This window comes from Ostrea edulis, chromosome 7 (genome assembly GCF_947568905.1).
Source record: "Ostrea edulis chromosome 7, xbOstEdul1.1, whole genome shotgun sequence".
In the NCBI taxonomy this organism is placed as follows: Eukaryota; Metazoa; Mollusca; class Bivalvia; order Ostreida; family Ostreidae; genus Ostrea; species Ostrea edulis.
In genome coordinates this window covers 27,344,327-27,361,232 of record NC_079170.1, presented here as the reverse complement: position 1 = coordinate 27,361,232, position 16,906 = coordinate 27,344,327, and the positions used below count along the sequence as shown (strand labels likewise).

The window sequence follows — 16,906 nt, the reverse complement described above, 5'->3', positions numbered from 1 at the left end:
CCTCACCCTATTTTTGCATTTTTGTGATTATCTCCCCTTTGAAGGGGGAATGGTCCTTCATTTGAAGAAGTTTGAATTCCCTTCACCCAAGGATGATTTGTACCAAGTTTGGTTGAAATTGGCTGGGTGGTTCTGGAGAAGTTGAAAGTATGAAAAGTTTACAGACAGAAAAACAATGGACAACGGGTGATCAAAAAAATTCACTTATGCTGAAAGCTCAAGTGAGCTAAAAAAAAAAAAAATTACAGAAGGACCTTCACGATACTACACCCCAAAGCGAAATTGCCTTTTGTCATTCACCCCAAACATGTCGTGTACCCTTTTCCTCTTAAAAATACTTAATAGAAAATAAACAAGAAGTTGACTTAATGATTGAAAGGTAAACTTTTACCTAAGATTTGTCATCATAATTCACAATTTATTTTTGATATATTCATATTTTTTCAGAGAGGACTTATTACATACACCCACAATAGAATACTCTGACAAAGAACAAGTTACACCCCACAATAAAATACTCTGACAAAGGACAAGTTACATACCTACAATAGAATACTCTGACACAGGACAAGTTACATACCTACACACATCCCCTTGGAGTCTGCTTCTCTACCCCGAGGACACTGTATGGGCTCACAGCGGCCTTTTGTTGTGGAGAATCGGTAGCCCCTCTGACACGTTGGTTGTCGACACCGGAACGAACCATCTATGTTGACACATTCAAAACCTGAGGGACAATTATGTGTGCCCAACAAGCACTCATCTATGTCTGAAGTTAAAAGTAATTTCAATTTAATTTTTAGTACCCTTTTTCTGTGTTTTATGATGTTTTATTGATTACTTTCCTTTATTTGTGTAAACCTGTATTTCACTATTTATATTTCACTACCAAAGTTTACCAGTATTTTATCAATTACAAATTTTACTTAAAATGCCTGACAGCATACTTAAAAAAAAATTACAAATATTTTCCCGAGTTTACACGTACACATATTCTATAAATTACGTACCTCTGCCCATGTTTACATGTTTCTTATTTACAGCTTCACTGACCTTTACAAGTCTGAGTGTCTTCCATCATGGAGTATCCTGTCCCACAGCCCAGAATTCTCCTACAGACATAAGAACCGACAGTGTTCTCACACCTCTGCCTGGCCGTACAGGTGTTCATCTCGGCTGCACACTCGTCAATGTCTGGTGGGGGAATGTATAAAAATAATCAAAATCTTATAAAAAAAAATTTTGAGTTTAAAGGTTTAATTTTTTACTGTTTTATACGCTATAAACTGCTTTGGAGCAGCCGCTGATGATAATAAGTTTAAAGGTTTGATTTTTTACAGTTTTATACGCTATAATCTGGTTTGGAGCAGTTGCTGTTTTTGCGATACCTTCACACGATCCAGAACCGCTGTTATAGGAGTATCCCTTGGTACACTGGGGTAGAGACCGACACCCCTTGGAGACTAGGTCAACCTCTGTACCCTGGGGGCAGGGCTGGCACCTGTAAGATCCCTCTCGATTGTAACAACCGTGTCCTTGTGGGCAGTCAGCAGTTCCTGAGGCACACTCATCTACATCTGTAAATGCCAATTCAAATCAACACAGTAATAAAGACTTCCTATGATAATTTTATAATCTATGACATAAATTCATGTGAAAGTTTCAAAAGTTGATGTTTTTAATCACTTATTTTAAGGTAATTTAGTACATATATAGAACATTCTTCCTTAAAGAGGTTCTTAGGCCTGTACATGTTATATAACAAACAAAAAAATCAAAAGCATTTCATAGTCATGGTGCAAGACTCGCATCTTCCAAACTCTTGAGAACTGCCATTCTCTTTATTTACAATATAATCAATTGTGACAATCATTTAATACATCTAATGTTTCTACATTACAAAATTTCAACCTGGAAAAATATCTTAACATTTTCATTACTGACCCTGAGCTAGGGCAAATGACCTTGACTCGCCATCTGTTTTTAAAATAGCTTCATGTCAAACATAAACTTGTTTTAAATTCTTTCCATTATAAAATTATTGTCTGGGACAAATATCTCTTACTTTTGCATATCTTTTTCACCAGTGACCTTGATCAAAACAATCTGAGTCATGAACAGTGACCTTGACCAAAAGACAATCTTGAATTATGATCCTCAGCAGCAGACGGACACAGACAGTCATAGGCCACATAAGTGACTCGGCTAACCTGATAAAATGGCTATTCACCACTTTCTTAAAATACCTAATCTTTAAATGGTTGGAATCGTAAGTAACATACATGTATTTCAAGAGATGTTAAATTTAACAGTGGTGAAACAATAATTACATAATGTTCAATACTAGTACAAGCAAAATTTAAAATGACCACTGGTGACCTGACTGACCTTTGCAATTAATGCCGTCTGCCTGCAGTGTGTATCCCTGGTTACAGGCACAGCTCACGCCATTGTCATCATCCACACACCTCTGCTGGCAGGGATTGTATCTCTTACACCCAATAGCTGAAACAAAGACACTATTCATAAATAAATCAATGTAAAAAAAGTTCTGGCCCACCGTCATAAAACTTTTGAGAATTCTCTAAAAAATTAAGTATGTTTTATGACGGCGGGGCCTGGAGATATTGCACAACAATTATACAGTGTTAGACGGCGGATAGATAAATACTATCATTACTATTGGGCTGTTACAGCTTTGATGCAGAGTCATAATAAAAATTCAATATTTTTGCATAAATCTTCTATTTAAACTTTGTAAGTAAATAGCCATATATATTCTGTACCAATTTGAGAAATGCTCCATTCTCAATTCAGATCTTACGTTTATCCTGAATACAGGTGCTGCCATCGCTGTGAAGCGTGTATCCCGGGTTACAATCACATCGGTAACTACCAATCGTATTAACACAAATCTGTCCACATATGTGACCTCGGTGGAGAGCACACTCGTCAATGTCATTGACAGCTGTGGTGCCTACAAATCAAGAAATTGAAATTCAACCAGAATGCTTCATTCATGCCATGATGACCTGTCATACATCAGGAGACTGGATACATTGCTGAGTTTCATTGGCTGTAACCAAAGAAATACATTTTGATAAATCCCTACCATCCCTATAGAATTGTTTGCATCGACAAATCCAGATCCTTTGTTTTCGTGTTTGCAGTGGTATAGTTTCATAATGACCAATTTTTGAACTGGTTTAAATTGACATTGAGTCATTGTTATTGTTCATTATGAAATTGATGCCATTATAATGTTATATGGCAGTGATGAAGCTTCCAAAAAATAGGCTTAAAATATTTCAGTTTTTCTTAATATTTTTATTCTTTAATGAGTTAAGAATTTACTGTTTACCTCACATTTACCAACTGTTGTTCTAGACTAATCTCTGTATTATAGACATGTTTCTTAGATTGATACTGGTAAATGTTCATACCGACCTCAACAAAAAAGTCCATTGTTTGATATAACAACAGACATATCAATATTTCATGAACAACTTCATTGACATGGCTATAGGTAGAAGTTATCTGAGTTACAAAGAACTGGGTTCACTAATGGTTTAATCTAGCCCTAATTCTGACTGAAATTCGAAACTAACACGGATGTGACTGAATTCCTCAGAAATTAGAGAAAAACTGGTCAAAAAGGGAGAAAAACACCCCACTATACCTGGAAAAATATTATTTTCTGCCACTTTAGATCAAACCCAGAGCATTTCATTTTTTCGAAAATTGAGCAAATCAGAGGATTTCCTCTGAAAAGAGGAAAAATCCCATCGTCCCCCGACTACAAAAACACAATAAATTTCAAGTTTAAAAGGTGACATACACAACCTGATTACAATTTTAGAAATGAGTCGTAAATTTACTCTTCACCGCCTACAATTTTCTTTCAAATGAGAAAAATATCACCATTTTTCTGTTTGACTTTAGAAAGAAGGAACTGTATGCATCTACCACCATCATATTAAAGAATGTTGTTTCTTATTTTAAGATGCAGCCCAACATTTAATAAAATCTGCTGGAAAAGTTGACATTTTTCAAAGAATTAGAAATCATGAGCTTTGTGACTTTCATATTCCACTGAATCAGGAATTCTGACTTTTTTTAACATGGAGATCATTAAATATCAGAAATTAATGAATTTAAATTTCAGGGCCAGAAATAACTATTGTCACTGAAGACTTGTTACATTATGACTCCTGGGTATAAAAGGAGAGTATAAGTGTTAACCGAGGCTCTTCCGTTTGCCGAAAAAGTACAGCATAAGCCAGTTAATTAAATTAATTAAGAATATATAGAACAAGATGACAAATATTTGACAGGTCTTTCAATGAATGCCACTTACTGTTAAGTTTAGTACTGCCCAGACAGCACTCGCTGAACGTGGCATCACAGGGTCCACCGAAGTTCTCCTTCTGTAACAGTGAGCAGTCTCCTCTCATCGACTGTGTGATCAGGCCCAGCTGGCAGCAGTGACAACACTCCTAGAAATAGAACAAATAGTCAGTCTGAGCAGCAGTGACAACACTCCTAGAAATGGAACAAAGAGTCAGTCTGAGCAGCAGTGACAACACTCCTAGAAATGGAACAAAGAGTCAGTCTGACAACTGCAGGTCTAGAGGCGAAATCTTGTTGTCAGATCAGAGTACGCGAAATTTGTTGGACATTTCCGGTAAAAATTGGGTCAGTCTGGTAAAATTTTGTATAACTCTGGACCAAATGTCCATCATTATTAATATTATTTTTATCGTATTTCTGGTATACCATACTACTTCCATTTTATCAAAATGAACACGATATATGTATAGCAATGTAAATCAGGGGTAAATATAGGAATTCCAGTCGATAAAGGAATTTTGCACATTAGAAATTTTGATCTGGTAAAAATTACTTTTGGTCTGGTAAAGCTAGATTGTTTACCAGACTGAATGTCCTGTAAAATTAGAAATAATTCGGGTAGTCTGTCAGATCTAACAAAGGTAACCTGATTGCCTAGCGATGGCCTGCTGTTACTATGTGGAGGTAACCTGACTGCCTAGCGATGGCCTGCTGTTACTATGTGGAGGTAACCTGACTGCCAGTGCCTAGCGATTGTTACTATGTAGAGGTAACCTGACTGCCTAGCGATTGTTACTATGCGGAGGTAACCTGACTGCCTAGCGATTGTTACTATGCGGAGGTAACCTTACTATGCGGAAGTAACCTGACTTCCTAGTTATGGTTACTATGTGGAGGTAACCTGACTGCCTAGCGATTGTCTGCTGTTACTATACAGAGGTAATCTGACTGCCTAACGATTGTTACTATGCGGAGGTAACCTGACTGCCTAGCGATTGTTACTATGTGGAGGTAACCTGACTGCCTAGCAATTGTTACTATGCGGAGGTAACCTTACTATGCGGAGGTAACCTGACTGCCTAGCGATTGTTACTATGCGGAGGTAACCTGACTGCCTAGCGATTGTTACTATGCGGAGGTAACCTTACTATGCGGAAGTAACCTGACTTCCTAGTTATGGTTACTATGTGGAGGTAACCTGACTGCCTAGCGATTGTCTGCTGTTACTATACAGAGGTAATCTGACTGCCTAACGATTGTTACTATGCGGAGGTAACCTGACTGCCTAGCGATTGTTACTATGTGGAGGTAACCTGACTGCCTAGCAATTGTTACTATGCGGAGGTAACCTTACTATGCGGAGGTAACCTGACTGCCTAGCAATTGTTACTATACGGAGGTAACCTGCCTAGCGATTGTTACTATGCGGAATCATGACATACTTTGTACTGCTCTGATCCGAATAAGTCATCTCGTATGGCACACCTGCTGTAACTGAGGGCATCCGACTTCCCATTCTGACACTGGTCCCGCTGTTTCTGCTTCATACAACAGACCCTGAGGATGGTCAGACAACTGGGCTGGTCCCTGGTTGCCACCCCTGGGACAGACTGAGCGTACCCCTCACATGTGTCCGAGTCAGTGGCGTATTTTGTCCCCTGCAGGCAACAGCTCTCCAGTAAAGCTTTGTCGATGGCAGCTGAAACATAACCCAGACTTACATGAGTGATGGTCACTCACTGTATTATATAGCCAAATTCTGCTGAAATAGAAAACAAAAGTCTAAAGGATTTCACTGTGATCACAAATTGTTCAAATCTCAGAGATGTCATTTTCTTCAGTGAGTTGACCTTGAACAGAGCACTATAAAATCTAGGACTACATGCACTAATCGCTTGATGATTTTAAAACTGAAGTCACTGTGAGAAAAACATATATATGATTTTTCAATTAACAATTCATTGATCTTACACACTGCTTTACACCAGAAAACTGATCAAATTTTGTAGATATGAAGAATAGGTCCAATATCTTATCATTCTTATGAGGAATAATGTCCCTACTTAAAATAGAAAACATTTAAAAGTCTGAACATTTGAACTTGGCACTTTTATAGGTTCATTTTTTTCTTCATATATCGTAATACTATAGACAATCTTAATCTATGATATTGAGGCATCACACAACAAACGAAGGAACAAACTTACTAATAGATTGAAATCTTTGTTCACAACAATGATTTTTACTAAATTTGAATAAACATACTTTTTAAGTTATAAAAAGTTGAAAATATGAAAAATTCACAACTTAATGCAGCAGTATAAACCAGACATGTTTTAAAAAGAACTTTCAGTATAAAAATGTGTAAACCTTCATTCCATTACAGTTTCATTTAGAGTTACTGCTCACAACACGCTCCCAGTTTATTGCTACAAAACTACAATATACAGTAAATTGATGTAGATTTTCTAAAATTATAACACATATTTACTATGATATGGCCAAGCTAGCTCCCCCCCTCTAATTAAGGCCACAAATATTGTCATTAAAGATTTTCTAAGATTTAATACATTTTCACTATGGTATATAGCCATATTGGTCCTGCCCAAAGCCTGAACACTTGACCTGGCCAGGAGTAACTTTAGACATTATAACGGTATAACCATGCATTCAATTTATTTTCCACTACTGTAGAAGTAAATAAAAGGATGTATGCATTTTAATTTGTATGCACACGTGTTGTGTGCAATAAAAACGTAGGGTGGGGCCATATTGGCCCCACCCTAGGGCATGACGGTCAAGAACTTTACAATTTAGATAGAGATCTTCATGGACATCATAACCATGCATTTAATTTTTCTAGCACATGTCTGAGAGTAAAGAAGATTTTTCTAAGATATAATACATTTTCACTAGAGAGCCATATTGGCCCCTTCATAGGGCTTAAATCCCTATAACCCAGGGGTCATGATTTTCATAAATTAGGAAGAGAGCTTCATGGACATCATAACCATGCATTTAGTATTTAGTTTTTCCTCAAACATGTCTGAGAGTAAAAACGATTTTCTAAAATTCAATACATTTTCACTAGAGAGCCAAATTGGCCCCACCCAACAGCCTAAATCCTTAACCCAGGAGCCATGATTTTCACTATCTAGGTAGAAAGCTTCATGGACATAATAACAATGCATTTAGTTTTTCTCACACATGTCCGAGAGTAAAGAAGAGGAGGATTTTCTCAGATTTAATATATCTTTACTATATGGCCATAATGGCCACACCCTAAAGATTGATCCCTTAACCAAGGGACCATGAATTTTACAATAATAGTAAAGGACTCCATGATCATCATAACCATGCATATTATTTTTCTCCCACATGTGTGGTAGTAGAGATGAAGATTTTTTAAATTTGGCAGTTTTGGTCCCACCCATGAGGCCCAGTGGAGCTAAGATAATAAATTTCACAAATTACATTCCTCTTATCCTAAAGAAGATTCACACCAAAAATGTTAAATGTTCCTGTAGTTTTCAAGAAGATGAAGTTAAAAATGTGAAATTGTTAACGGACGATGCACGGTGACAGATGAAGACCAAAGACAATCAGTCACCCGAGTGACTCAGGTGACCTAAACACAGCAGAAAATTTAATAAGAAATGCTTATCTAGATGAACAATATCTATAATTGGAAAGGTAATTCTACATTACACACAGTAACAAGAGTAATTATTTTCTAAATTCTTCAATAGGTTTGTATATACATATAATATATATTATAAACTACAAGTAACTTCAAATGTTGCAAATATTACATAACTATAAAATCTTGAATTCTACTAAAATCACAATTTTATCATACAACATAATGATGGATTTATCATAATTTATACACTGTAAACACACAAAAAGTATAAAAACTTACCTAGCGAGAATGAGAATAATTCAATAATAATTAATCCTATCACCATTGGGCTACTGCAAAATATTCCTTTTACCATCTTCCTGGATGGGTGATAATCTCCAAGTTCACTGTCTGTCGATGGGAATATGTGGAACAATATGCATGAAATTTAAATCCCTCTACTATACCAAACCACGCAATTAGCACAGATTTATTGCCAAAAAAATCCCAATTTACATCACGGTGATAAAATCAACATTTGACTGATGCTTCAGATGGAGACAATGAAGAAATTTTTCAGGCCACAGAGAGGAACACGACCGAATTTACCTCTATCTATTATTCCCCCATAACAATCATTTGGAAAAATATATTTTCTTCCCAATACATTTAAATGAAAAAAATTCCAAGTTGGATATATTGACCCAAGAATTAAATACTCATACTTAACCACAAGAATGGCTTTGTATAGATGAAACAGACTAGGTCAAAGTGAGACTCCCTGCAGGAGCCCAGACAACTCTTTAAAACTGAAGAACCACTTCAAGTTCTTAGGAAGGTTTGTTAGTGGAAGTTTCCTATTAAGGTCACAGCATGCACTCAGTGAAAGGATAATCTGCTTAGAATTGTGTACTGCGAATATTATAATGATACAAAGTGTTACTATGAAAATGTCTAAGTGTGGTCAATTGTACATGAATTTCCCTAAAGCTTGACATAATACAGTCTTGCTTTGGATTTTCAATACATTACCATGATTGCATAACAATTTAGTGTCTTTTTTCCAAGTGTAAACATATTTACCTACTGTAAAAGTACAGACTTTTAAAATCGTCAACAGCTATGTAATATAAAAACTTTTAATGATTATAAAAAAAATAAGACTTTAACTTTGCAAGAAATATTATGGCAAGATTCACGAGATCCCTTTCTCACGAATTATTGTAAATGTAAAGCTATAAATTATCCCTGTGTCAGTGCATAAAGATCAGACACAACACACTAACGGATAACGACACTGTGTACGAGAATTAGGAGGGGTTGCTTATAAACATTAATTTAAAGTATATCATATTCGAAATTTGGTGCTGAAAATTACATACAGATTATGCAGCATATTTTAATGCCACACGATACCGATTATTAAGCATGGTAACTCAAAATCTATTGCTTTGAAACACTTGGAAATTCAACACAGCTCAGCATACAAACTTTTAGAACACACTGTGTACAATTTCACAGAAAAATAAATCATTCTGAGTATTACCAGTACAGAATTGTATCAAGTTTACAGGAACTTCAATAGAATATCAAATATTGATGTTTAAATTGATTTATTCAATTAATTGTTGAGTCACATCTAGAATTCTAATGCATTCCCCTGAGACAACCTGTGATTCATGACAGGATGCATACAGTAAACCACGGTTATAGTGAATCACGAGAGAAGTCCTCTTCTGCTTCGTAATAGGCGCAATTCATTATATCAAATGACCTATTCAGTATCTATGTTGAGAAGAATGAAAATCACTTTGTTATACATGGAAATACATTATGTGCACATTCACTACAACCATGTTTTACTGCACGCAATAAAATAATCAATGATGATATGAAATACACATACAAATGCAGAAAGTATTGCACACATTGTGAACGGAGCCTTAAATCTATAACTTTGTATCCTTTAACCTAAATATTTCAAAATCATTTTCTCCATCTACACAGACAGATTGACACATGTTTACAAACAATCTACATGTAACAAATATCTAAATCGGAAAGTTTGAGTCACAGAATAGCATGCACTTCTATACCACTATATCCACTAATTAATGGTAATTAGGTACTATATACACTAACCAATGATAATTAGGTACTTTATACACTAATTAATGGTAATTAAATAAGTATATTCACTAATTAATGGTAATTAGGCACTTTGTGCCCAGCTTTCCATTATTCCACGGATATTGATTCTGAACCAAGATTTGCTTAAAACAATTCAAGTTACTGCAGTAATTCATGTCCGTTTTGAAATCACCAATTTCAAAACAACTGCAATCGAATGTGCCATTGGACGTTGAATGTGAGTTATCAGACGTCCATTCTCCGTCGTTGAATGCGAGTTATCAGACGTCCACTCTCCGTCGCTTCTGCACATTGCTGATGTCATCTGTAAACAAAACGATACTATGACACATGATGACAATGGGTATCTATGGCAACATGCTGCAGTAGAATGGTTGGGGCATTCAGAGGTAATGGATTTCGTTAAACAGAACAAGAAATAATGTTCCAAGTTAATCACACCTACAAATTCTAAATTAGGAGTTCACAGACTTGTTTGCCTTGTAAATGTATTCTTACAGTAAAACAATGAGTTGCTGTTTAATGTAAAGAAAAATTTTAAAACTAATAATAAATATTCACAATTTGTGATGTACAAGGTATTTAAAACAGTATTAATGTAATTTTCTAGAAGCAACTTCTGTTGGATAATTGCAGGACTCAAAATAATTGATGGCCTGATGGTCTGGGGCCAATAAATCATGGATTTGGGCTAGTGCTATTCAAAGAGCATGTGCCCTTGGGGCTTCTTAATCTGCATACTTATCAAAATTCCTTAAAAATTGGGCTGGTAAATAGTAGATGTATGTGTCCAGAGTTTTATTGCATGTTAGATAATTTCACTTTCATTAAGTTGTACTGTAAAGTAACACAGTGTAGATAAATTCATGAATGTTTCTACGAATGAGTTGTCTAAAGTGGAGTATGTCTCCATTCAGCAGTCCTTGGATGACTTCTCTCACTTCACACAGGCCACGCGAGGAGTTCTGGAAAAATGTTGCCGTCACTGCAGTATACTTCATGTATAACCCCATAAATAAAATAAAAAATCGCAGCTAATATGATGTCAATGCACTGTGTGCACTGTGTACATCGACCACATCATATTTCCCACATTAAATGAATAGGCAGATTAAATGCCTAAAGTCGTGTTGCAAGTCATGGATCTTCACTCGTCTCAACGGTCACACTGTACAACATATTCAAGAACACGCGTGTCTTCAGCTGTAAGTTTCTTAAGAAATGAATGAGATGCCTAATCTGTGACACATTCTTAAGAAATGAATGAGCTGTCTAATCTGTGACACATTCTTAAGAAATGAATGAGCTGCCTAATCTGTGACACATTCTTAAGAAATGAATGAGCTGTCTAATCTGTGACACATTCTTAAGAAATGAATGAGCTGCCTAATCTGTGACACATTCTTAAGAAATGAATGAGCTGCCTAATCTGTGACACATTCTTAAGAAATGAACGAGCTGCCTAATCTGTGACACATTCTTAAGAAATGAACGAGCTGCCTAATCTGTGACACATTCTTAAGAAATGAACGAGCTGCCTAATCTGTGACACATTCTTAAGAAATGAATGAGCTGGCTAATCTGTGACACATTCTTAAGAAATGAATGAGCTGCCTAATTTGTGACATATTCTTAATCCTGTGACATTACACTTTCACAAAAGACAAAAAAATGAAGATGACTCCAACTATTGTCTAAGTGTAAGTGAAAAACATGGATAAGAAGAGTAAGATTACAATGTTTTTCAAACCCACCGTTGATGTCAGTTTGAATAAACAAGACATTAGGCCTAGTGTTTCATCACCATTAAAAATGGAATTTGGGCTAATCGTTTTCATATCCACTGGTACGAAAGGGATAGTAAATTTTATCAAATGATAAGTAAAAATTCAAGTTGATAGCCCAAGTGATCAGTGAATAAAAATATATTATTTCTAGCCCTGAACTGTGTGAAGTTACAACAGAGTATGAACAATTAATTACACCCCTCTCTTCAACTGAAAAAAGGGGCACATTGCTTTGCATTTTGCTGACTGGCAAAACAGATGCTGATTGATAGAGAACCTTGGCCTGATCAAGATAATAGGTCTTAAATTCAATCACGGTAACAAGGGTTATATTTCCTAGTAGGTAGGTTATTCATGATCATAGATGACCCCTACTTATTTCTGGTCAAATTTGAAAGGACAGTAAAGTTCGATCATTGACCTGAAGGCAGTGATTGGTAAGTGTGATAGTTGATTCTGCCCAGACGATGACTTTGTGGGAGTTGTCCCCCTTGACCCATGAACATGCACATCATGTGTTTGACATATGACCTTCCTGACAATGACAGATTTCCCGTATTAATGATGGTTCATTTTGTGGACGCCCACTTCACAGTACGTGACCATGCTTGACTGGTCATTGAAGTCAGTATTGTTACTACTACTGACTTGTCAAGTAGTCCACTTCTCGTGAAGAAATAAAATCCCGCAAGACAATGTGGAGCAAGCTCAAGTTGTCTGATTATAAACTGAGAGCATCCCCAGGCTGAATATTTAACACTGATTATCCTAATTCAATTACTGCATTTTATAACAGAAAATCTGACCCAAACTGGTGCTTCCTACCCAAATACTTTTGTGCATTTTTAAAAAATTCTCTAATGAAACTAATTCGTGTCAATAGAACTTTATTTTACCTTGGTAACACCTGAGTATAACTAGTACAATACCTGTGTAACCTGTGACCTGGCGTAATGTACCCGTTGCCTTGGTGACAGGGTAGTGATTGGTAAGTGTGTTAGGTCGATTCTGCTCTGATGATTTTGTGGGAGTTGTCCCCCTTGACTCAGTAGGACGGAGTGTCTTGCTTCTATTTAAATGTTTTTTGCCTGCCCCCGCTGCAGGGTTTTCACCAAACGGATCAATGCTCTCAATTTCCAGTGAGTTGTTCCACAGCTCTGTGTCCTCTGAAGAAACATCAGCAAAATCTTACACCTTTATGAGAGGACTTCAGTAAAATCTTACACCTTTATGAGAGGACTTCAGTAAAATCTTACACCTTTATGAGAGGACATCAGCAAAATCTTACACCTTTATGAGAGGACTTCAGCAAAATCTTACACCTTTATGAGAGGACTTCAGTAAAATCTTACACCTTTATGAGAGGACTTTACAAATGCTTGTATGATTGAAAGAATCAGTAAAATCTTACACCTTTATGAGAGGACTTCAGTAAAATCTTACACCTTTATGAGAGGACATCAGTAAAATCTTACACCTTTATGAGAGGACATCAGCAAAATCTTACACCTTTATGAGAGGACTTCAGCAAAATCTTACACCTTTATGAGAGGACTTCAGTAAAATCTTACACCTTTATGAGAGGACTTTACAAATGCTTGTATGATTGTAAGAATCAGTAAAATCTTACACCTTTATGAGAGGACTTCAGTAAAATCTTACACCTTTATGAGAGGACATCAGTAAAATCTTACACCTTTATGAGAGGACTTCAGTAAAATCTTACACCTTTATGAGAGGACTTCAGTAAAATCTTACACCTTTATGAGAGGACTTTACAAATGCTTGTATGATTGTAAGAATCAGTAAAATCTTACACCTTTATGAGAGGACTTCAGTAAAATCTTACACCTTTATGAGAGGACATCAGTAAAATCTTACACCTTTATGAGAGGACATCAGTAAAATCTTACACCTTTATGAGAGGACTTCAGTAAAATCTTACACCTTTATGAGAGGACTTCAGTAAAATCTTACACCTTTATGAGAGGACTTCACAGACACTTGTAAGATTTTAAGAAAGCATTTACATTTCATAGGAGCTCAATTTTTTGCACAGAAACCATATTCACAGCATCACATCCCAACAAAACGGTGTAAACTCTGGGCACTCCATGGTGATAAGTATCCAGGAACTCAAACTATTTCACCTTTACCAACAGTGAAACACTGCTTACTGTGTGTTTGGAAACAATATACCTAATAATATCCAGTATATTTTATATGACTTCCATAAAAGACCTGAAATGTTTTAAAACTTAACATATATGCCCCCTATGTGGCGGTATAAAAAAGGATCAACTTTAAATTTAGTATTTCTGTAATGAAAATGAAAATATGGGTTATATATTAGTCAGGAGCAACTAAAATGCTAATCCTGATCTCTGTCTGGCAAAGGGTTCTAAAGATGATGAGCAATATTTTTTATGTCCAGAAAACATTGATTTATTTAAAATGGAAAGGAGTCATAATATGACATGATACTTCAATGAGTTACCGTACTATGTAGTGCATTATATGTATGTATAGACCTTGTGACTTAAAAACCCACAAGTCGCCTACCCGTTAAGGGGTACCAGTGTACCAAGTTTGATGTTTGTCATGCAAAGGGTTCACAAAATATTGAGTAAACATTTTATATCCAGAGTAGTTTGACCCTTGCTTTTTGATCTTGTGACCTCAAAATCATTAGGGGTCATCTACTCCACAGGGAAAACCATTATAACAAGTTTAGAAGCAGAGTTCTTGAGACATTGAGCAGACAACACTTAGTTTACCTTGAGACATTTAGCAGACAACACTTAGTTTACCTTGAGACATTTAGCAGACAGCACTTAGTTTACCTTGAGACATTGAGCAGACAACACTTAGTTTACCTTGAGACATTGAGCAGACAACACTTAATTTACCAACTGACACACCTACCAACTGACACACCTACCAACTGACACACCTACCAACCGACAGGTGCAAACCAATATGCCCACTTTTGTTCAAAGGGGACATAAAATGGAAATTATTGATACATATGTATACAATCAGCATTGTACTATAGAGCCTATGAAACCAGAGATTTATGAAATGAGATGTTGACAGCCATAAAACATCCAGCGTTGCTTACCGTAATTTTCCTCAGGGAGAAGCTCTGGTTGATTTGGAGAGGGTTCTGAACTACTCTGGGGACGCGACTTTGACATGACCTTGGGACTGGAGGTATGGATGGGCGGACCGAGGCCATTAAACGCTGGAGTGGAGGTAGCCACGGGAGGCCCTGCAAGTGGACAAACATCAGAAATACAACACGAACTGAGTTTACATGAATTGGAACTTCAATGGCAATGGATAGATATTTTTGAAAGTGTTGAATTTTAATCCATGAATTGTATTGATCAATCTAGTATCCTTTGTTGAGTTTTAAACAATCATATGTAGATAAAGTGAATTAATCAATGTCTGCCAAACATTGTATCAACTATACTACTTTCTTGGTCAGAAAAGCCATGATTTTATTTATTATACAAATACATTCATTTATCCTAACCTACATGTGAAAACAGAAGTTATTTTTGTTATACACGAGCATTGGTATCTATAACAGTATGAATGGTCACTCTGACATTTAGCGTATGTTTTTACCTATAGTTGTGTCTCCATGTGTTAATTAACTCTAGTATCAATGGTGATATTGTCTGTGTGTTACCTGTAGTGTTCAGGTATCCAATGTATAACGATCATATTTCATATCTAATATATGGGAGGTGTGATTTTTGTAATCATGGTATATTAAAGGGATTTTCTAATAAAAACAAGCATTCTGAGAGTATTGTATAGCAATACACAGTCCCCTACCGGCGGCAAAATTTTTTTGGCCCGCAACCATATTCAAAGTTCATTATGAGACTTAAGTTATGTTAAAAGGGCAAATTGGGAAACCAGGATAGGATTGGTTAGAAATCAACTATTCAGGTAGAAAGACTAGACCAGAAAAACTTATAAATCGATCTGTAACTTGTTATGGCAAAGCAATCATCATGATGTACTGAATATCAAAATTATGAATATCTGTAAGCACAACAAACAAAAAAAGTTAGGACAAATGACAATTCATGATATTTTTCTAAGTCCAAGGGCCATAACTTAGTGAAAAATCAATGGACCGAGACAAAATTCCAACCTGATCTGTAACTTGTTATGGCAAAGCAATGTACCACATATCAAATGAATATCTGCAAACACATAAAAAAGTCTGTAAATCCGATATTCATGCTATTTTTCTAAGTCCAAGGGCCATAACTTAGCGAAAAATCAACAGATCGAGATGAAATTCAAACTTCATCTGTAACTTGTTAAGGCAAAGCAATGTACCAAATATCATATGCATATCTGCTAGCACATCCCCCCCCCAAAAAAAAAGTCCGGAAAACTGATAATTCATGCTATTTTTCTAAGTCCAAGGGCCATAACTTGGTGAAAAATCAACGGACAGAGATGAAATTCAAACTTGATCTGTAACTTGTTATGGCAAAGCAATGTACCAAACATCAAATGAATATCTGCAAGCACATAAAAAAAAGTCAGGAAAACTGATTTGCAAAACTGACGGACAAACAGACAGACGGACGGATGGTAGGGGACTAATAATCTACTATAGGAATTTACATAATTTTTATAACTGCTTGATTTACTTCACCTTCAATTTTACATTCTACAGAAAGAGCATCCTTATCAAACATTTTTGAGAGAAATTGTGCTTTGGAACTCTTGTTACTTAGTAACAATAGCAATGTTGTCTGTGTTACCTATGGTATTAATAGTGATGTTGTCTGCATGTTTGCCCGACAGCTTCTGTTTGAACTCCATCTGTTTTTGGCGCTGTCGCTGTATTCTCTCTTGCTTGGCCTTTAAATCTTCCTTGTCGTCTTCTTTAGCACTGTAATAATCAGTGACAACTCTTATCAATGTTACATTTTTCTATCATTATCGCTGTATTCTTTCT

At 36.0% G+C, this 16,906-nt stretch overlaps 1 protein-coding gene across 1 annotated transcript in view; it reads right to left on the bottom strand.

Annotated features, from left to right (window-relative positions):
- Window positions 1-16,906, bottom strand: part of LOC125654358 (latent-transforming growth factor beta-binding protein 4-like) — a 39,643-nt gene that overhangs the window by 11,562 nt on the left and 11,175 nt on the right. The window contains exons 8-15 of the mRNA XM_048884300.2: window positions 16,710-16,840; window positions 15,032-15,181; window positions 12,840-13,076; window positions 2,825-2,977; window positions 2,389-2,505; window positions 1,389-1,577; window positions 1,054-1,194; window positions 581-769 (exon numbers count right to left, since the gene is read on the bottom strand). Of these exons, the coding sequence (XP_048740257.2) occupies window positions 581-769; window positions 1,054-1,194; window positions 1,389-1,577; window positions 2,389-2,505; window positions 2,825-2,977; window positions 12,840-13,076; window positions 15,032-15,181; window positions 16,710-16,840 (1,307 nt within the window). The remainder of the gene's footprint in view (window positions 1-580; window positions 770-1,053; window positions 1,195-1,388; window positions 1,578-2,388; window positions 2,506-2,824; window positions 2,978-12,839; window positions 13,077-15,031; window positions 15,182-16,709; window positions 16,841-16,906) is intronic.